Below are 21,938 nucleotides of genomic sequence, written 5' to 3'. Positions count from 1 at the left end.
ATTCTGATTAATAATAGATGACTGCTATTATTGTTCCATTCTCGTTTGTTTATGCAATGGATAAATGTGAATTATGTCTTTTCTGACTGGCATATAGTTACTTTTACAAGATTTCACGCTTGCGTTTGCCTTCTCTTCGTGTGTGCAGGTGTCCGTTCGCGGGGATCGCGGAGGACTGTGACCAGCCGAAGCGAAGGGGCGAAGGAGACATCTCTTCGTCCAACGACAGCGCAAGAATCCAAGTAGGTGCTCTTTACTTCTTGTTTAATTGTAACTAGGAACATGCGTGGCAGCATTGTGTGATTGTTGCTAGACCCCTATTGGGCTAGTAGGGATCGCCTCTATCCGTAGAGGGGATTTACCTCTCCAACAATTTGGCGACTCCGCTGGGGAGCAGCCTTTTTGTCTCTTAGATCCACCTTTGTGTTTGGCTTTGATTGATCTCTTTTCGAGTTTTTGGGATTGTCTTTTTGCTTATGAACTTTCTGGGCATTTCTGGGAAGCATTTTTATCATTGAAAAGCTCCTGCCTTTGGTTTGGGAAGTTTTATTTCAGTTTTCCTTGTTTTTTGCTCTCAGCGCGTTTTATTTCGGAACAGTCGCGCTGACATCGCGACTCTGTTCTTTGGTTTTCTCTTCATCGCGCCTGTACGTCTAACAGCCGCGCTGACCTCGTTTTCAAGGGCAGCGCGCTTTATTCGTGTTCTTCCGCGCTGACATCGCGCCCACTCTTCTTTGTGATTTTGGTCGTCGCGTCTGTGTGCCTTATATCCGCGCTGACCTCGTTTCTTCTAGGGCAGCGCGCCTTTTCCCTGACTTTCCGCGCTGACGTCACAAAGTTGCTGAAGGCCTCCCCCTGTCAGCGCCAAGTTGCTGAAGGCTACCCGCGCTGAGCCTGAAAAACTCATTTTTGTCCAAATTGACCTCCTAAACCTCTTGCTGTGACTTTCCCTTCTTCTCCCCACTTGTCTGATGACTTGTTTTTCACTCTCTGAACTTTGAACTGTTTGATTACGGAGCTCAACTCCATAGGGTTTCGTTTTGCTTGGTTTTAAGTTTGCAAACAACTTCCCTTCTAGCTGCTTGGTTCGTGTTTTCATCCTTACTTTTGCGATTACTGGATTGTGTTTGGGTCTCTAATTGACTGGTTGCGACTCTGGTCCGTCGGATGTTTGTTTTTCTCTATTGATTTCGCACTCTGAACCCTAGGACATCTAGTGGCCGTGTGTGTGTCAAGCCTCCCGTGAGGATCCCTGTTTGCTTGATTGACCAGCTCGTTCTAGACTCGTTTTCGCATTTTTTCAGTGATTGTCAGAGTGTATTGGATTGTGCTTCCAAGTGGTCTTTTTCGCTTCCTCCTTGCTTGCGATCCTTGCTTGTTTTGCAGAGCTTAGATCACATAGCTCGTGCATTGCCTTGTTTCCTTTTGATTTCGAGACTTCGGTTGAGTGTTTTTGGGAACTTTGTGTGCTCTCATTAAGTAGTTTACTTGGTGTTCAGGTTCCTCCAAATTCCTTTAGGTGTTTTATGTCACTAAAAAGAAAACGAATTAGTAGCTTGCTTTAAAATTCGAAAAGGAAAAGAACATTTCATTGATTTGCATTTTCAAAAGAAAAGTTTCCTTTTTCTTTTTTAGTTGCATTTAGCTGCTTGTTTGTTTGTATTCGTTTTGTTTAAAAAATTCTTTGCTCTCTCGTAACTAGAATTCATCGAACGAAACGAAATTCTTTTGCATATAGATTGCATCTAAGTAATTGTGAGCGAACATACGATAGAGCTTGAAATCGAAACTTAATCTCAAGATCAACTATAAAATGAACCAAATGAATCTAAAAACGCATTGGAACTAAACGCAAATATTTAGAGGTCTAGGTTAGAGACGTGTTCCGGCGTCTTAAAACATAGTCACTGTTGTTTCACATTAGGTTGGGTGATTCCTCCTTCTGTGACTCGATAGTGGTCTAATACGGATTGCGCTCCCACGTACCGTCGAGTATATAGGGAGACCCCACTAGGCTTTTATCCTTTATCCATAGGAAGCCGAGTCGGCCACCCTACAATTCGCAATGCAGTGAACACAGCATTCACGAAGATTGACCACCCGTACCCTAAAAAGTATTCTGTGGTTTTGCGAAGAGTTTGGCACACCCTCTACCTAGAGTTCCAGAGCAGTCGCTTTTGATCCTTTTCGGACTCCCTAAACGAAAAGGTGCCTGTGAGCGTCTTGTCACTTCGTGCTCATTAAACATTCAAAGGAGACTGGAGTCATCTTTGTCCTTTTCTCGACTCCTGAAATATGAAAAGGTCAAGTTTGGTCCTTGCGTCTTAAAATTAATTTGGCCACGATAACATCACCTGGTTAGATCTTGTGTGCGTTAGCTTGAGTAGGTTTCGTTTTCGTTTGCTATGGCAACTTTTCCAGGATTCACTAACCCAGGTTCCCCTCTGATGGGAACCCAGGACAATTCCCTCCTCTTGGGAATGTTGGTGCCCCGTATATGGCGACGTTGTCCCTACCAGGGTTAACTGTCGGGTTGCCTGTGTGGTTGTTTTCAACCTCTTTGGTCTCTACCGTATCGGCTGTTAGTCCATCAGTCCCTCCACCTGAACAACATCATGTTGATCCTAAGGTGGATCTCTCCCCTTCGACGCCTACCTCTACGTCTTCCTCTTGTACTTCGCCTGGTGAAAGTCTCGATTCGCATAACCAGGTGGCTAAGAAGAAGAAGAGGAAGACCAAGAAGAAGAAGTCCCCTAAGGGAGAGCCTACACACATAGTTCCCCCCTCAAGTCCAGCTATCCACTCCAGTATACCTGAAGTCGGGTCACCTTCTGCTCCTCCGCGGAAGGTCAAGTTTCCTTGTCGATTATGCAAGGAGGACCATCTCCTTCGTGATTGCCCTGGCATTCCCAGGGTATTAGAAGTTTGGTCTCACGATTTGGCCCGCCCTCCATCGTCCACTGATGATCATGGCGATGCTACCTCATCAGCTAGGAATGGTAAGGAGAAAGGGAAGTTTCGAATCCCCTGTCGACTTTGTGAAGGCAAACATCCCCTTCACCTTTGTCCACTCATGGATAAAGCCTCTGTTGTGTTGGAAAGTCTTGCTGCTCCTTCGAATCCACTTCCCGCTGGTTATCAGCGTCTTTCTACAGCTATAAATCGCGCCCCTGTTGACAAAGAGATCACTTCAGATTCCTCTCTTGTCCAGCCCCCTCTTCCCGAAACCGGCTGTTCCCAGCCCATCCCAGACCCGTCATCGGTCGGACAGAGCATTGAATCGAGTTCGCCACTCGCTCACTCTGTTCCGGAAGAGCAAAATTCTCATGTTCTTCTTGTCTCCTCAGATTCTCCTGAGCTTGATAAAGGTTCTCCTGAAACCTCTCCGGAGAATTTAGATTCGGTTCTTTCGGAGCAGGGGGGCAACCATATGGTTCCCCCACCAAGTAGTTCGGTCATCTCCTTTGACTGGAGTCGTTTGACTGCCCCTCCCCTTCCGTCCCATGTGCCTTTCTGGGTCACCGCCTATGCTTGCAGTAAAGCGCTGCCCGGCACTGTGTTAGACGAAGGAGCATCGGTTAGTCTCATGCCCGTTACTACTTGGCGAGCTTTGGGTTCCCCATCGCTCGTACCTGTCGCGCCGCATCTCACCGCGTTTGATGGAGGAATGAGTCAGCCATTAGGGATCCTCCCGAAGTTTCCTATTACTTTGGGAGGCAAGACCGTCTATATAGACGTCTCAGTTACCCAAGGTTCTTTAGACTTCAGTCTTCTCCTTGGTCGTGATTATGTGTATGCCATGGGAGCCCTTGTTTCTTCACTTTTCCGTGTGGTTTGTTTTCCACACGATGGAAGAATCGTGACATTCGATCAATTATCGTTCGTTCGTCCACAAGCCCCTCCGGCGCACTCCTCCTTCCCTCCTGGTTTTCATCCACAAGTTGCATCTGCCTCACCGCAAATCAACTACGTGGCCACCCAACCCGTGCCCGTACCCAGTGACGACACCATCGTACATAGTGTCCTGGGGGCATTAGGTCCTGATTTCCAAGATGTTGGACTCCCCTCCGGAGCCACTTTCTTGGGGGCCTCCACTTCCCGTTCATTATGATGAAGTCCATTCTGAGCACAGTTCCTTGTCTTGTGTCAAGCTCGCTAAAAAATGAAACACGGCGTTTGGAGCACAGTTCCTTGTCTTGTGTCAAGCTCGCTAAAAAATGAAACACGGCGGCCCGAGGATAGTTTTTACCTGTGTCAACCTCGTTAAAACAATGAAACATAAGCTCGTGCAATTCGAGCGCAATAACCATTTTGTCAACCTTCAACCCATTTTCAATGGCTTGAAGCTTGGGGGGCATGTACCTCGAATTGAGACACGATGCTGGGGGCATGCCCGTTCCTTTCCTATCAAGCATAGTTTGCATGTATATACGTGCCTTTAAGCTTGCATCAAAAATAAAATCCATTGTTCAAAGCATAGTTTGCATACGTGATTATCATGTGTGTTTTCAAGCTTTCATAAAAATAAAATATGTGCATATTTCACGATGGGTCGTTTGTTATGCAAGTAGATACATCAGATAACATGTGTGTCGAACAGTCGCGTAACATATGAAACACATCATCATATGTAAAAGATCCATCTAAGAATAAGCATACATAAATCATTTCAAGCATAGTTTGCACGTGTGTGTTTTTAAGCTTGCATTAAACATATAAAATCCATGAGTCGAGTGTCGTGCAAATTCATACATAAGATCACAAATTGTACTGAACAAACGCATAACACAAGATAACACATCATCACATGTAACAACGACTCATCCAAAATCGGTATGTATATATATATATATCGTGTGGCGCACTGAGGCGCTCAAAAATAGAAGTACATGTCCCAAAATCTCAATACATCTGAGTCATAATGTCTCAAAATAAACAGTGGAAATAAAACCTAGGTGACTAATCGGCTGGATGGTGCTCTCTGTAGTACACAGCCGCTCGTGCCACCCGCCTCAGAAGGCGGTGCACTCTGGGTTCCACACCCACTGTGTGGATCTGATGCTCCACAGGAACCTCCTCGACCCCCTGGAAGTCCGGCACCCCCTCCAGCAACCCCTCAAGGTTGCGAGCCACAATCTCTGGTGTGTTGGCCCCTGGAGGGGCTAAGGCCAAAGCTCCGGCTCCCGGGCCCTCTCTCCGTGCCGTGGCAGCCAGGCCAATCGGTCTAGTAGGCCCCACATCTGCATGACAAGACATTCATTAAGACATGTACATAAAAAATTAAAAAACAATACAAAACTCAAAAGACAAAAAGTGTCATACCTGCATCATCCCACTGTTCACCCGGAGGCAGCACCAAGTCAGGATCATTGCGGAAATCCATCCCCGCATATGGCCAATCCTGTACGAAGATCTCCTGCTGGTCCAACCAGTCTCTGAAAAATGCCCCCCAGCTATGTGGTCGGCCGCCACCCCCACGTGGCATAATCCGAGCCCATCGTGAGGCCCTCGTCTCTCGAGGATCTCTGGGGGCATCCACAGCCATAGACTGCAGTCGCATGGCTGGTACTCGCTCCAGAATGAGTGGGACCAGGATCGATCCATAGCCGAACTGCTTCGTCTCCCCACGACGGCAGTTGCTCAATTGCCTCTTCATGTTGTTGACCACTGCTGTGCACCAATCAAACACGGTAGGCTCGAGGCACTCGAGAGCTAGTAGGAGATGGGTCTTGGACGCCTCGTGATTCGCCATGCTACCTGCCGCCCGGGTCACCATGAACAGGATGGTGCGCAGCACTATGTCTCTCACTGTGGGGATCGAGCACTTCCCACTCCGCGTTTTCACCGCCCCCGGGCAAACCTCAGCCATCAGGTCATCCAGAGTACCGCCGCTAGGTCGCTGCCCCTCCAAGATGGGCCTCGCACCTCGGCGCGACAACCCAGTCAAGAAAAAGATATCCATGTGGTCAAACTCAATGTCGTGACCACGGATGGTGAATTTTTGGTCCACCGGGTTCCATGCCCTGATCAGCAGCTCCAGCAGATCATGTTGGGCCCTCAGACACGGCGTAAGGAAGAATTTCATGAATCCGCACGCCCGCATGGCGTTGCAGCAATTTACGTCTCCCCAAGCAGCCACATCCTCTACATCGTGAACTCTCTCTTGCCATTGAAAGGCCATGATGTCCTGCATGAACAATAAAAACCAATCAGAATTGTTTTCATGGAGAAGTTTACGTTCATTTATTAAAAAAACAAAACTTTTCCGTGCCATCGCGGCTGTTTTAGGGACAGCCGCGATGACCATGGCGGCTCTGTGTAAAAAATGCGAGGTCAGCGCGGAAGAACACACCTTTTCCGCGCTGACCCGAAGTTGGTTACATTGGCTATTTTTCGGTCAGCGCGACCCCGTGGGCAATTTCCGCGCTGACCGAGGGCGCACCCATGCAAATAAAAAATGCCCGATTGGGCCCATTCAACCGTTAAAAAACTCCTAAAATGAACCAGAATGCAGGGCAAAGGAATGAGAACCTACCTGGAAGAAGCAGATCTGAAAATGGTCTCCGGATGGGCTGGAAATCGCTCCGTCAACTTTTTGGCTTCTCCACGTTCTTCGCACTCCAAATAGTAAAATGGTAAAAATGACTTATTACCCCCCTATTTATAGTAAAAACTCCTAAATTACCATATTTTTTGGGTTTTTACCATTTTTAGCCATAAAACTAGCCTTGGTTCTGTTTTCAAGCATGTTTCAATATGTTTTTTACGTATATCGAATGGATTTATGCGGGTAATGCCCTTGTGCAGGTACAGGTATCGCAGCTTGGTCATGACAGTCCACAATTCATGTGATTCCCAAAGTGTCGTCTCTAAGCTCTTTTCCGACGTTAAACAAGAGAAGATGGCCGAGCTCCCTTTCAGCTCGTTAAAGGGAACGAAAGGCGGTCGTTTTTAAGCTCTTTTTTCGACCGTTAAACCAAAAAGATCGCCGGGTGTTTGTCGTTTCGCACTCGATATTGGCTCTAAAACGACGTGTCTTCGACCACTTTTTTACTTTTTCCGGTCGGAGACACTATTCATGAAAAGTACTCCTCGGTTGTAATGACCGGGCGGTTCTTTCGAGCACAGTTTTATACTTTTTCGGGCTCGAGAGACACAACTGTACGAAAAAGGACCCCCCTGGAGTCTCCTTTTCCGCATTCTTTTCAGACTCTCGAAACAAGAAAAGAAGCCGAGTTTTTCCTTTGTCAGGCTCGTTAAACACTCAATGACATCGGATATTGTCAACATGACACACATCAAGCATATGTTACCCCCGTCAAGCTTGTCATCCAAAAATAATCGGGGTACCTGCCTGCAAAGGTGGGGAAAATGGAACTTTGATTACAGTCGTCTCGGCAGTACGTCACTCTTGAACATGGCACTCCGCTGTTTCGTGTCTGGGTGGGGTCATCTCATCCCGTTTTCACTAGCCTCCATGGGTTTGGGATATTCTATTTGACCTCTCATCTGTTCATTGCCGTCATCATCTTATCCGCTGCTCATTTGATGTCAAGTACTGCCAAATCCGTTATAGTGCCGTTATATGTTCAAGAGAAGTTGTCCTCTGCCCCAATGCAACCTCGTTCGCTATCTCGTCGCAAATCATTATATCTCTGTCTCGTGTCGATGATGTGGAAATCATCATGGCCCACCTTCGATCAAGGCCACTTCTCGTCGACTTCAACTCATTATCCGAGAAAGTGACTTAGAGACTCCTTCCAGGTGCCTTGGAGCCTGCATGCCTCAATGGCAGGTTCCTCGTGTTCGACGCAAGGTTTACATCATTGACCTACGATCGAATGATTCCGTGGGTGTTCGACACCAGCTCACTGATTCACACGCCACGGATTGTACCTATAGTACCTCGAGGGCCATTGTCATTATTGGTGGTACCTCTCGCGTCTGTTAACGGTTCTCATCATTGGCCGGTAATCAGACGATGTTCATGCATGTTCGACTCCAACCCCTGTATTCACATGTGTGGACTTGTACTCTGTTCGGGTCGAGATGGAGCGCAAGACCCTGGATCCTTGCTCACTGTGGTCCAGGTTGCGATTTTGTGGATAATCATTACATGACTCATTGATGGATGGCTGCGCCCATACCTGAGTCTTCATGGATGGCTGCGACCATACCTTGTCATTATTATGGTCTCTTTAGCTGGGTGGCTGCGTCCATACCATAGACTAGTCTCGCATGTCTTTTGGATGGCTGCGCCCATGCCTAGACTGCATGTATATGATTGTCAGAGATTTTTCGGTACTTCCTGGTGGTGTTCCAGTTCGGCATGTGTTGTAAAGCATTTCACCCCTCCCACTCTCTCGGTCTTCATGCTTTAGGGGGCATCTGTTACACAATAATTTATCACTGCCTTCCTGTCAGTCACCCTGCTGTGTCCAGAAGTCACAATCACTAAGTGTTTGATCCCTGAACTGGCTTAAAACCCATTTTTCCAAAGTTTTGTGCATCAGCGCGTCTGTTCCTAAAATAACCGCGATGACCAGCGCCTCACAGTGTATTTCGTGCGCTGCCATCGCGGAAGAACATCACTTTTCCGCGATGACGCACAGCGCGGCTTTCCCGTGTTCTTCCGCGCTGACATGACTTGTTCAGTTATTGTTATGTGCTGACAGCGCGACAGTCTCCATATAATCCGCGCTGATCCAGTTTGGGCGAATTTGTTCAAACAACCAGCCTTCCAGATCTCTCCAGGCTTGGTTGTTAGCTTTGTGAATATCGACTCCCTTCTATGGCATGTCTATTCGACCCTTTGCAACAACTCCCCTTGAAGATAAGCTCATCCTTCCACCTTTTTAGGAGACTCCTTCTCCTATATAAACTTCCACCATTACCATGAGCAGCTAGTTAGAAACTAGTGGGAACTAGCTAGACTTAGCTTGGATTGTACAGAGCTTGTAGTGCTCAGATTGCTGCTATAGGTTTGGTGTGTTAGGAGTGGAAGTGATTCATTGCTTGGGGAAGTTTGTTTGTGACATTTGTGTGAGAGAGAGAGAGTTGTTTGTCTTGGGAGAACCATCCTCAAAGGTGAATGCTTGAGATACATGCTGACTGATCCCTCCTGAGAAGTTTATCGACGTCAGAACATTTGGTTGTACTCTTCTCTATTCTGATTAATAATAGATGACTACTATTATTGTTCCATTCTCGTTTGTTTATGCAATGGATAAATGTGAATTATGTCTTTTCTGACTGGCATATAGTTACTTTTACTAGATTTCACGCTTGCGTTTGCCTTCTCTTCGTGTGTGCAGGTGTCCGTTCGCGGGGATCGCGGAGGACTGTGACCAGCCGAAGCGAAGGGGCGAAGGAGACATCTCTTCGTCCAACGACAGCGCAGGAATCCAAGTAGGTGCTCTTTACTTCTTGTTTAATTGTAACTAGGAACATGCGTGGCAGCATTGTGTGATTGTTGCTAGACCCCTATTGGGCTAGTAGGGATCGCCTCTATCCGTAGAGGGGATTTACCTCTCCAACAATGCCCAAATAAACCAAATACACTAATAATTTTATTTCAAAAAAGATAATTGATAATCAGTTACTAAAACAACCTGTATTTCTACCTCAGGAGACACCAGCAAAACCAAAAATTGCATGAGCAAACAAATAAATTAGAAAAAGACAAATAGTTTATGCTTCCCCATCTGAAATAGGAGAAAACTTATTAGTATAATAAATTTATGTTATGTTCGAAGAAAGTAGAGGCTGATAATACTGTAACAACAATGAACCTGATATAACCTGCTGCCAACCTGCTGCCAGAGAAGTTTACAAGGCGAAGAAATTTCCTTATAAATTGCTCAAAAATAAGAGTTAAAAGTGTGAACACAACATATGACCGAAGAGCAATAATAGGCTGTACCTGCCGAATGCATATTTCCCCTGCTAGGATTATTAATGGCAATAGTGTAGACATCATTATTAAAAAAAAATCATATACAAGGTCTATCTTAAAAATGTGCATCATAAATCCTCCAGACTTAAGTTCAACTTTCTAGCCATTGCCCTTCTCAGCATTCACAGACAAACACAAACAGTGATAGTCAGCCTCAGTTAATCTTCAACAGTGTCGTTACTTTCATAATCACACTCCACAGAGAAGTCCAAACTCTGAATGCTATTTCTTGGTCTTACTCTCCTGCCATTAATATCAGTACCATCGGAAGGTTGATCGCAGACACGCCTGCGATTTTCTCTGCTGCTGCAATCATCCTCAAATCCAACAACTGCCTCTCTGCTGCTGCAATCATCCTCAAATCTAACAACTGCCTCTCTGCTGCTGCAATCATCCTCAAATCCAACAACTGCCTTTAGAAGTTTTGACACAAGTAAAGGGTATTTCTGTTGCAAACACTCAAAACCCTTTGAACGCATAACCTCAGGCAGATTTTGTGTGGAAAATTTGAGACATGCAGCTTTCAAGCCAGTAGCATGGCAACTTTCAGCCAGAGCAAGAGTGGAGGCAACTGTATTTACAGATATGTTTCTGCATAATTTTGATTCACAGAGTAGCCTCAATCGCCGTAAACCATACGCATCTGCTACGGCAAGCAAGCGCTCTGTCAATGTCCCAGTTGTTGAAGAAGAAGATGAATTGGCTGGGGAAGGCTCTTCATCAAGAAGGGTTTCTGTATAAATATAATGCAGCATAGCCTTGAACACTCTAGGCTCCATCTCTGTAATAAGAACTTCATTATTCTGCTCCGAAGAAGCAAAAAAAATTGATCTGAATACTGGGGATCGTGCAGCTAAAACAAGCTTATGAGCACGAAATTTCTCCCCAGCCACATCAAAAGTTACATCCGTGGCTTCTTGATTTTCTAAAAGTTTACCAAAATTTAAACCTAACTCTGATTCGGGAACAGCTATGGAGTGCAACCCAGCGTATTCGTTGGCAGAGACCACAACACGTACTGTGCAATGTAATATCACGCAATCATCCTTGAGGTAATTTGATATTTCAAGTGCAGCCCGTTCGATGAACCGGTTGTAGCCCCACGTGCTTCCTTGAACGTAAAAAATGTGAGGGCCTCTCTCCCCCCCGGGACGCGCATGGCTGTAGACGCTTTTGTCATTGCCCTCCCCGCTTTGATCCACCAACGTTAGTACGAGGGTAGCGCGAACGTTAGTGCCCTTGCTGGCCAGCCCTATGAAAACCGAAACATAACGCGATTTATCATGGCTACTTATGCCGTCCGGGTAGAAATAAATGGCCCACTGATAACCTCCCGCAAAGAAAGTCTGGCTGGAAATGCGCCTGCCAACGCCAATGCCCTTGACCAGTGAATAACCTTCTATCACGAAATTGTGCGACCCATTGGCAGTGCTGGTAACCGATCTCGAGGTCGAAGCCGATCCATCGCAGTTCTGAATTCCATACTGCATTCTGGACGGAAATATGTACCCAAGTGACCTTTTAATTGCGAAGGGCCAGCCCAAAAAGACAAAACAAAACAAAAAACACAGAAAGAAACGCTAAGCTGCCAAAATCGCCCTAATTCACAGATAACTCAGCCGCTAGAGACCCATTAGATATTCCCTAGTTTATCGTCGATCACCTCCCAATGCCACTTCACCCAAGCGGTTTTTGAACGATTTCGGGGGAAAACTTCCTGAATATTCACAGCCTTTGTAGAATAGCCAATATAGATGTCGACACAGACTCGTGATGGCAGACAAGATAATAATGCTGATTATGACCTCCGAATTCTCTCTATATATATTGCAAGTTATAATCAATCTAGGTCGGTGCGAGTTGGAATATAGGGGTAAAAATTGATCGGTGGTCCTTGAAAATGTGCCATGCTAGTCTTCCATGAGATATGGTTAACTTTCACAATAGGACAATATGACTTTTTCCCATGTAAAAAAAATCTTTAAAAAAAGCTCTAGATTTAGTCCAGGAAAATCTTATTTAATTTTATTGGTTAAAGAAAAAACAAATTAGTAACATTAAATCCTATACAAATTAATTAGTTTACATTAAAATTTTCAAATTTTTAGTTTATTTATAAATAATTATTTTATAGATGGTAGAGATTTAGCTACCATAAAATATTGTAAAATATTTTTGATAGTGTCAATTCAAAGGTTATATGTATTTTAAAAACAATTATATTTTTTTCGTCCTTTTGACTAAATGTATTAATTAAAAAATGTCATATGAAATGCAATAACTTATGGTTTCTTGGACACATAGTGTTGATAAGCCATATTATTGACTTGTAGAATTGTAAGAAAATACCTCCATAGTAAGTGGGATGAATCTCCATTATTAAGAATTTTGATACATTTAAATGTATATTTATTTAATTTATATATTATTTTCTTAACAAATAATAGTAATAATTTAAAATAAAGTTAAAATTTAGTTAATTTTTATGACCTTTTTAACCTCGGTGAAGTGAAATGTATTATAAAGTAAGTGTTTTGGTGCTTCACATGAATGATGCCTATCAACTTTTACCAACTATTTATCTTAGGTACTACAATATTATTAAAATATTTCCCCTTGGTACTGTATATCGTAATAGACCGAATAAACTCATAACAATAACCGCTCACAAAACATTTATAGTTGGTGTACTTTAACCCCTTAAAAGGCATTTATAATTGTTGTACTTTTTATATTGATACCCTTGTATATTTTCAAATAGGGCTTCTCGAATTTTAATTTAATTATCAATAAATAATAGGTGGATGATAAAGGGCTTAAATATATCTCAAAGTTAATTATGCCCCTTTTACATTTCAATTCAGCTAGTACAACTATATAAATTATACACTTGGTGAACATGGAAAAGCATCAAAACACATGCCTCATCATACATTTCATATTGTGAACAACAAAAAATTCACAAAAATTAATTAAATTATGAAATTATTAGTATTTATTAAGAGCATAGATCCATCTTTACTATAGATTTACCAAGTTGGCATATAAAGATATTCGATCCCTCTAGAGGCTTAGTAGATCCAATGTAAAGATGGATCTATGCCGGTTTAATTTGCCCTTTAAATATGCTACATTCCACGTGAATACCATGGGTCAATACCATGTGCCATCTTTAGTTTTATTAATATTAATATTAGGGTTAATAATGTTTTTTTGCATGGTGTTAATGGTGGCCAACTTCTTTTTTTTTATTACGGTTTCTTCCCGATCTGCTCTGCGGTTTCTTCCAGATCTGCTCTAGGGCTGTGGTTTCTTCCAAACGGTGGCCAGCTATACCTCTTTCAAACGTGTGGGCTATATACCTGCGGTGTGAGCTATATATTTGCGTTTCTTCCAAACGATGTCGAGCTTCTTTTATGGGAGATCACCGTAGATTTGGCTAGATGCGCATAAGAAGAATCCAGATCTGTGAGCTATTAGTTATTGGAGAAGTTTTCTACTCTTTCTTCTGTTTTTGCATGAGTAGATCTACAGCTCTTGTTGTGGTGTACAATTTAGTTATTGAATAGATCTGCAGTATATGTTAGATCACCGTAGATTTGGTTAACTCTTATGACCTTCTCTTCAGCAATCTTTTATACGCAGCACGAGAGCATTCTCCAGATGGCTCCCAGCTTCGCAAAAATAGCTGTTGGCTCAGTTCCGTCCACCTCTGGGGGGCAAGCTCCAGCCCATATCGTGAGTGAAGCCCCAGCTCCCACTGTCCAGGTGGTCCAGGCCTCACTCGATGAGGCTTTGAAGTTCTCTGAAAGTGCTCTAATTTGTCGATTCAATGGTTTTTGGCCGCGGCTAACAGCTCTACACAATTGGATCTCGGAGGTATGGAAGCCTCTAATCCTTGATGCAATTAATATCTATCCCTGTGCTAAGGGTTTCTTTATAGTAGATTTTGAAAACCCTGAAAGCAGACAATGTATTCTAGATTCCGGCCCTTGGTTTTGGGAAAAATCAGGCCTATTCATGAGGCCATGGAACCCATCTTTCGATCCCTCAACAACAGTCATAACCTCAGCACCAGTTTTGGTGAGACTGCCAAACCTACCGTTTCATCTCTGGAATTTCTCTTCGCTAAAAGCCATTGGAAATGCAATTGGAAAATTTTACTGCAGGTGCCCAGAAACAGAGGAATATACCAGAACCACCTATGCATGCATCTGTGTGGAAATGGACTTCAGTGCCAGATTCCCAGCTGAAATATATCTAACAAGTAAAGACTATGTGTGGAATCAGAAACTCGATTATGAAAATGTCCTCTTCAGGTGTTGATCCTGCTTTGAGACAGGCCACCTAGCCAAAAATTGCCCAAAAGCCTCCGAGAAAAATTATGCTAGAAAAAATCACCACAGATCTACATGGTGGGAAGGAACACAGAGAGAACACTACACTGTCATCAAAGAGGAATACTCTTGAGAAAACTCTGAATCACAAGAAATCGAGCAAGAGAGAAACATATTTCAAGGCAGCAGGGGTAAAGCCCCGCCCAACAACAAAAGAGTGAACTCAACAACCCCTCAAGCATCAACAGTTATGAGGACTCAAATACCGCACAAAATAAATCTTCATTTAACAGCGATGCAGATCTCTTAGACCAAACTTCTTCTCCGACTATCTTCAAAAAGACGAACACATTGGATCACGAAGCTAAGACACCAATGTACCAAGAATCAAAAGAGATGAAAGAGATGCAAGATAAAGAAAGCTGGAAGACCGTACAAAAAAAAAAAGAAAGCTACAACACCAATCTCGCCAAGAAAGACGAGGAGCCAGAGAATTAGAAACTAAGAAAATTATAGGTCCGATAGAGAAATTTGGTCTGAGTGGACGTTAACCATCATCATCATCAATAATTTGACCCATGGCATTTGGCACATAGGCTTCACCTAAATAAAACCTCTTTTTTTAGTATTCATAAATATAAAGTGAATTTGGATTAAATATAATTTTTTTATTTAATTATTTATCATACCTCTCATTTATTTATATTTTTATTAATTTACCATACCTCTTTTATAAATGTGGTATTTGGCCCATGTTATTTAGCCCATTATATTAAAATCGTATTTGGCCCATGTTATTTAGCCCATTATATTAAAATCGTATTTGGCCCACACGCTTCACCTAAATAAAACCTATGTTTTTAGTCTCCTTATATATAAAAAGATTTATGGAGTAAATATAGAAAAAGGTTTTATTTATTTACCATACCTCTAGTTTATTTATATTTTTATTTATTTATCGTATCATTGGAGTATGTATAGAAAGAGGTTTTATTGATTTAACAAATCTCTAGTTTATTTAATTTTATTTCTAAACAGGGTTTAAATGTTAAACATTACATGTTAAATGTTTACGTTTTCATTTAATTTTACATTTATGTTTCCGTTTACACATGTTTACGTGAGATCTACCCCATAAAATGAAATAATATATGAGTTAAACATATATAAATTTAAATAAAGCTTGTAACAATATTTTTAACCATGAAAATTTACCCTATCTTTGCCCTTGAGATTCTTAACATGTAAATATGTTTTGTTAGCCCCAGATTACTAATACCACATGTCCAAACAACCATAAATCTTATTCATATGCATTTTTTTAATTAATAAATTCAATTAAAATGGAAGAAAAAATATAACCACTTGGGATATAAATCTCAACCTTCTATTTATGACTACTACTAAGAATATTTTATGGAGTTTAAGACTCTATCATGTATCTAATAATTATGATAAATGAATTAAAATTCCTTTATTCCCAATACTAAGAATATTTTATGGAGTTTAAGACTCTATCATGTATCTAATAATTATGATAAATGAATTAAAATTCCTTTATTCCCAAACAGATGCACTTATCTACATATGTTATTAACTTCTGAATAATATTTGTTACAATACCATGGGCTAATATCATGGCTTATGAATACGAGATTCTCAAAAGCCATAACTTATTTCATAATCAAAATATTTTATAACGCTATGATAAAAATCTTAACCATGGATATTCACCTTAACTTGTAAATGGGATTTGTTAAAATGCCATGGGCCAATACCATGGCTTATCAATACCACATACCCAAAAAATATAACTTATTTCACAATCGAAATATCTAGTAACAATATGACAAGATTCTCAATCATGGATATTCACCCTCACTTTACTATGGATATTATTAACGTGTAAATATATTTTTTTACAATACCATGGGCTAGCACCATGACTTATCAATATCACATTCCCAAAAAACATAACTTATTTCACAATCAAAATATCATATAACAATATGACATATTTAGTAACAATATGAAAATATTCTCAATCATGGATATTCACCGCCACTTTACTATGGATATTTTTTTTTTCCCTGGGAAAAAATCGTAATTTCTATTAAGTATTAAGAAATTACATTTTGCAGATGCCGAAGCATATTCATATGGAGGCAGCATTGCCTGTCGAGTTCAAAAACTGTAGTTCTGGAGAGAGAAAATCCAAGATGTCTCCACGCAGGGAGCAATTCCAAAAAAAACTAGTATGTCTATCAGTGTTCAAAATTGTAACTATGCTCTTCGCAGAGAGCAATATATATACTGAATATAAACAAAAAGATTTGAGCTGAACTCATATCTGGACAATCTATGTACATGCTATAAACAAAAAAGTTACTGATAAAGTGTGGGCTTTATAGCCCATCGTCCATATGGTCATCAAATGGTCTGTGGTAGTGCTGGTAGTATGTGCCGTCGATTTCCTCCTGGATCAACCTGTCTTCTCCTTCTCTGTGCGCGGCCTCTTTGGAGAGCTGGTCGGCGACGGTGTTTTGTTCCCTGTAAACGTGATGGAAGACAAATGATTCAAAGGAAGTAGTCAGTCTCTTTGCTTCATCAAGTATGTGTCTCAAAGAAAATGTATGACAATGAGATGCATCATTCAGCCAATTGCAAACAATTTTAGAGTCTCCAAATAGCTGTAGGTGTCTGCAGTGTTTATGGATAGCAAAGTGGATGATATGTTTGGCCGTGCATAGTTCAGCATAATTATTTGTGCCTCTACCAAGATTGATTTGAAGCTTGAAGCAATGCCTCTCATTGAGATGGAGAATAGCACCACCCCCACAGCCCGCTTCTTGGGCCGAGCCATCGAAGAAAGCCCATGGAATTGATTTGTCAATGGGTACAGGTCTGATGATTTGAGGTGGGGTGGGGGGATCCTCTTCAGGTAGCATGTTATAATCAGCAACCGTGTGGAGGATTATAGATGGCCAGTGAGGGGCTTTGAGATTAAAGATTGCCTGATTTCGTGCTATCCAAACGGCCCAGCAGGCCAGCAGAGGCAGGTTGATAGATTTCCCTGTGTGATTATGGCACCAGTTATTCCATGCTTCAGTGAGGTTGTTACCATGCCATTCTTTCAAAAGCGGGACTTGTGAGGTGAGAGATTGCCAGAATTGAAGAGAAGAGCGGCAGAATAGGAACAAGTGATCAGTGCTTTCTTCTGCCCTATGACATAAGTGGCAGTGAAAAGGTCCATAGAAGGACCTCTTCATGAGATTGGTGCCTGTAGGAATTTTGTCAAATAAGATGTTCCACATCAATAATCTTGTCCGGGGAGTTGACTTAAGCTTCCAGAGCGCTTTCCAGGTGGGATGTAAGTCTGGGGGCTTATAAGGTTCCATGAGCCTTAGGTAACCCACCTTTGGGGTGTAAACACCATGCTTGGCGAACGCCGAGATGATCTCGTCAGGTCCTTCTGTGAACCTGATGTGAGCTTGAGTGAGAGCGATAGTATACTCCGTCCATTCGTTTATCCATTGTTCGGGCAGTTCTAAAGCTTGGGCGGTTAACCATGCTTGCTGGAGGAAAGAGGAGTTTGCATGATCTCCAATATGTTTAATGTGAGTAATCCCGCTGTTATGGAGATATCTAATAAGATCAGCAGATAACCTGTGGGCATTTCCACATCTGACCCATGGGTCCAGCCCAATGCGAACGACATTTCCTTCCTTTATACGCCATGTGATTCCTTCTCGTAGCAGAGGTAAGGTGTCGATGACCGCTTTGCAGATATTGGAGATATGGTGATTTGTGCCATGCTGTGTACAGATCCAATCCAAAACGGTTTGTGGCTTGATGTATTTTGCATATGCGACTTGAGACCATAGACCGTTTGAGGTGAGAAGACGCCATCCGAGTTTGGCAGCCAATGCCTTGGAGAAGAAATCCAACCTCTTGATGCCCCAACCACCCCATCTCTTGGGATTGGCGATGGTATCCCATTTTACCCAGGCGAAAAGTCTCCCCGTCTGTTGGCTTTTCCAAAGAAATCTACAGCAAATACTTTGGAGCCTATTCAAAATGCCTTTTGGAATCCAGGCTAGGGCCATCCAATAGACTGGTGTGGCTTCAATAACAACTTTGATAAGAACTAATCTGCCTGCTCGAGAGAGATATCGGTGGTACCATACCTGTAGCCTCTTTTCCACTTTTGCTATTAGCCATAACCAGTCAGCAATTCTGTAGCCAGATGGTTTAAGTCTAAAGCCGAGGTACTTTATTCCATCTGTCAGATTCAAAATGACAAAGGGAAAGCGCTGAGTAGCATAGGCGGATTCATGAATGGTGCAACCAACTGTAGTGATCGTGAACTTATTTTCATTGATCTTCATTCCAGTGGCTTGCTGGAATAAGAGAATGGAATTATGAAGCGAAGTAGAGTCCCCAATGCTGCCATTCAAGAAGATCAAGATGTCATCAACAAATAACAGGTGTGTAAGGAAGAAATTGTCCACAATTTTGATGCCTGTCTCTGGCAGATGTGATAATTCTACTTAATCCTTCCATGATTAGCAAGAACAATAGAGGTGAGAGAGGACATCCCTGTCTAAGTCCTCTCTCTGAGGTAAAGAAGGAAGTAGCTTCCCCATTGAGTAATACACTGTATGATACATCGGTGATACAGCTCATCATCCATTTAATGAAACCATAAGGGAAACCAAGATGAGTAAGCAACAACCTTAAATACAGCCAGTTTGTTCTGTCAAATGCCTTGGAGAGATCCACTTTAAGGATCATTCCCTTCAGTTTTTTGATCTGCATAGAGTGCATGAGTTCTTGAGCAGTGGCAATGGCCTCATGGATCTGTCTTTGATGCAAGAAAGCGAATTGTTCAGAGGATATGTGTTGCGAGAGTATGGGCTTGAGGCGATTGGCAATAATCTTGGCAATGATTTTGTAGAGGCAATTGCAGAGTGAAATGGGCCGGAAGTCATCAAAGGAGTTCGGGGCATCGGATTTAGGTATAAGGGCGATGAAGGTGGATTTGATAGCAGAGGATATCCTACCTCTCCTCCTACTATCTTCCACAATCTTCAGAAGGTCATTCCCCAAGATGTCGAGGAAAGCGATGTAAAATTCTATGGACCATCCATCGGGGCCAGGGCTCTTATCTTTTTTAAACCATTTCAGTGTGGCCTCCAGTTCCTCCATGGATACTTCCTTCTGTAGCTCATCCGACTCTTCCTGTTCAACATATCTGGGAAAGAGTTTAGCCACTCTCATGATCTCCAAGATATTAATGTCTCCAGGGGCTTTATATATACCTCTAAGGTGCTCAGTGGCCAGTCTGGCCAGGTTCTGTTGAGATGAAACAGTATGGACACGATCATCTCTTAATTCCCCAATAGTGTTGATGGCTTTGCGTCCATTGGCGAATTTGTGATAAAACTTGGTGTTATTGTCACCCTCAGAGAGCCAAGTAGCCCTGCTCCTCAGCCTCCAACTTTCTTCTCTTTCTTTCAGAATTTGAGAGCGTTTTGTGATGAGAGTGGTATACAGTTCCTTGCTCTCCTGGGTGGGGAAGGTCCCAGATGATGAATCCTCAAACTCAGCAATGACTCATTCCGCCTCTTTCAGAGTGTGATTATCCTGGATGCGCTTTTGGTGAGCCCAAATTTTGGTGATCTGCTTGAGTTCTGTAAGATTTCTAACAAATCCTGCAGAGAGTTCCTCATTATCCCTGATGGGATTGTTCTACCAGTAATTATGGACCAGCTGAATATACGAAGGGTCCTGAAGCCAAGATGCATTAAATTTGAAGGGGCTCTTGATTTTGTGATTAAGGCCTTCAGCCTCCAGGAAGGTAGGCCTGTGGTCGGATATGCCACCAGATCCAACCCATTGGCGAATTCTGGAGAGGCTGTTATGTAAGGTCTCCTTAATAAGGAATCTATCGAGCCTCCTGGCCAAACTCTGATCCCCACTCCTATTATTAGACCAGGTGTATTGTAATCGAGCAGATGGAATGTACACCCAGTGATGATCCTCTAGTAAGATGGAGAGGGTATCGGAGAGGGAGTCCACCTGTGCCATATGCCCCCATGATTCGCAGAAACCCAGGGAAAAATTTAAGTCCCCTCCCAATATGATGTTATCAGCTTGAAGTAGATCAGATTCCAGTAAGGATCTCCAGTAGTTTGCACGGTCAGTGCAAGGGCCGTAGACGTTGATAATGCGAATATCCCTTTCAACAGAGTGTGCAAAAATGTCTAGGCCAATGAAACCCCTGCCTCCCCAGAAATTCCGGATATCCACAGCTCTGTTGCAGACCCCAATAGCCAATCCACCGGATCGCCCGGACGCATCCAGAGCATGGAAGGTCCAGTTAGGGAGCCAGGAGGAGAGGGTGTGAATTAGGGGATCAGCCAAGCAGAGGGTTTCTTGCAGGAATATTATGTCCAGATGAGTCAAAGTGAGCAGCCTCCTGAGCGCTAGTTTTTTGGTTGAACTAGCAAACCCTCGGCAGTTAAAAGATAGAATCTTCATGAGGGGAGGGGAAGAGGGCCATCCTTTGCTCTAAGGGCCCTAAAGATTGTTTGTTGTCGCCCGAGGGCGACCTCTTCATCGGCAGTGTGTCTAGCTTTGGTAATGCGGGAGGGTCGACCACGGGAGGTCTTAAGTGCGTAGGGGGCACTCACAGAGTTGAGACCAACGACGTCAGGACCCTTGTCTTTCGTCCGAGGTCACAACGAGTAACGAGGAGATGTCTGAGTCGATTGAATGGATAAGGATGCGAGGGTCGATGCGATCAACAAAGGTGGGGCCAACGGAGGAGGGAGTGGAAGGGAGCAAATGAGGGATGAGTGTGTGTGAATAAAATGTGATGCGGGAGAAGATATAGTGGATAGAGGATCAGAGCAAGGTGAGAGTGGAGAAATGCCCGATGATATGCAGGAAGCAGGAGATATTAGAGAGGGGGGAAATAAAGACATACCCGTATTCGGTGAGTCCTCTTGAGGAGGCGCTGAATGCACAGGAGTTGATGAAGTTGGAGGAGGTGCAGTGGAGACTATGGCAGTATCAGCGGCCTCTGGAGTGCTCCGGGGGACACCATCATTCTGATTGTGCATTTGAACCTCTTGAGTCTGTACTGGATGCTGATTAGGGGAGGTGACCTGGGGAGGGTCGACCCGTACTTCAAAGCCGTTCATTGGCCCTTTCCGGAGGAGAGGGCAGTCCCTGTAAAGATGCCCTACTTTGTGGCACCTACGACAGCGATAGGGAACAACCTCATAGTCAATGATCTGTCTGCGAGCTGAGTCTCTCCACTGTATAGTAATGTGCTCATGAAGCCCGCCCCTGGTGTCCATATTGATGAGGATCCTGGCATAAGCCATCATGCCTGTCTGATGATAGGATTTGTCGTAGCCCATGTAAGTGCCAAGTGCATTACCGATACGTTTGAAAATATCTTCAGACCAGTACTGGAGAGGTAACCCTGGGAGCCGAATCCAAACTGGTCCAATACATATCCACTCTGTCTCAGGATCAAATAAAGGGGTCCATCTCTTAAGGAGCACAGGAGCATGCTCAAAGTGCCAATAGGAGGACAAAACCCAATTAGTGTGGTCAGCACGAGCGAACCTCAG

The 21,938-nt window shown here is 43.2% G+C and overlaps 1 protein-coding gene and 1 pseudogene across 1 annotated transcript; both read right to left on the bottom strand.

Annotated features, from left to right (window-relative positions):
* Positions 1–4,858: 4,858 nt before the first annotated feature.
* On the bottom strand, positions 4,859–5,567 carry LOC149159086 (uncharacterized). Its single transcript, XM_089433438.1, has 2 exons — positions 5,323–5,567; positions 4,859–5,240 (listed from the first exon to the last, which is right to left on the bottom strand). The coding sequence occupies exons 1-2, from the start codon at positions 5,558–5,560 to the stop codon at positions 4,960–4,962; spliced, it is 519 nt and encodes a 172-aa protein (XP_089289564.1). The 5' UTR covers positions 5,561–5,567; the 3' UTR covers positions 4,859–4,959.
* A 4,546-nt stretch (positions 5,568–10,113) lies between these two features.
* On the bottom strand, positions 10,114–11,475 carry LOC149159085 (BTB/POZ and MATH domain-containing protein 4 pseudogene; annotated as a pseudogene).
* Positions 11,476–21,938: the final 10,463 nt, after the last annotated feature.

The sequence above is a fragment of the Pinus tabuliformis genome, chromosome 5_2, assembly GCF_031772625.1.
Source record: "Pinus tabuliformis cultivar Carrire ecotype Pingquan chromosome 5_2, CPIR1, whole genome shotgun sequence".
Lineage (NCBI taxonomy): Eukaryota > Viridiplantae > Streptophyta > Pinopsida > Pinales > Pinaceae > Pinus > Pinus tabuliformis.
This window is presented reverse-complemented; position numbering and strand designations above follow the sequence as displayed.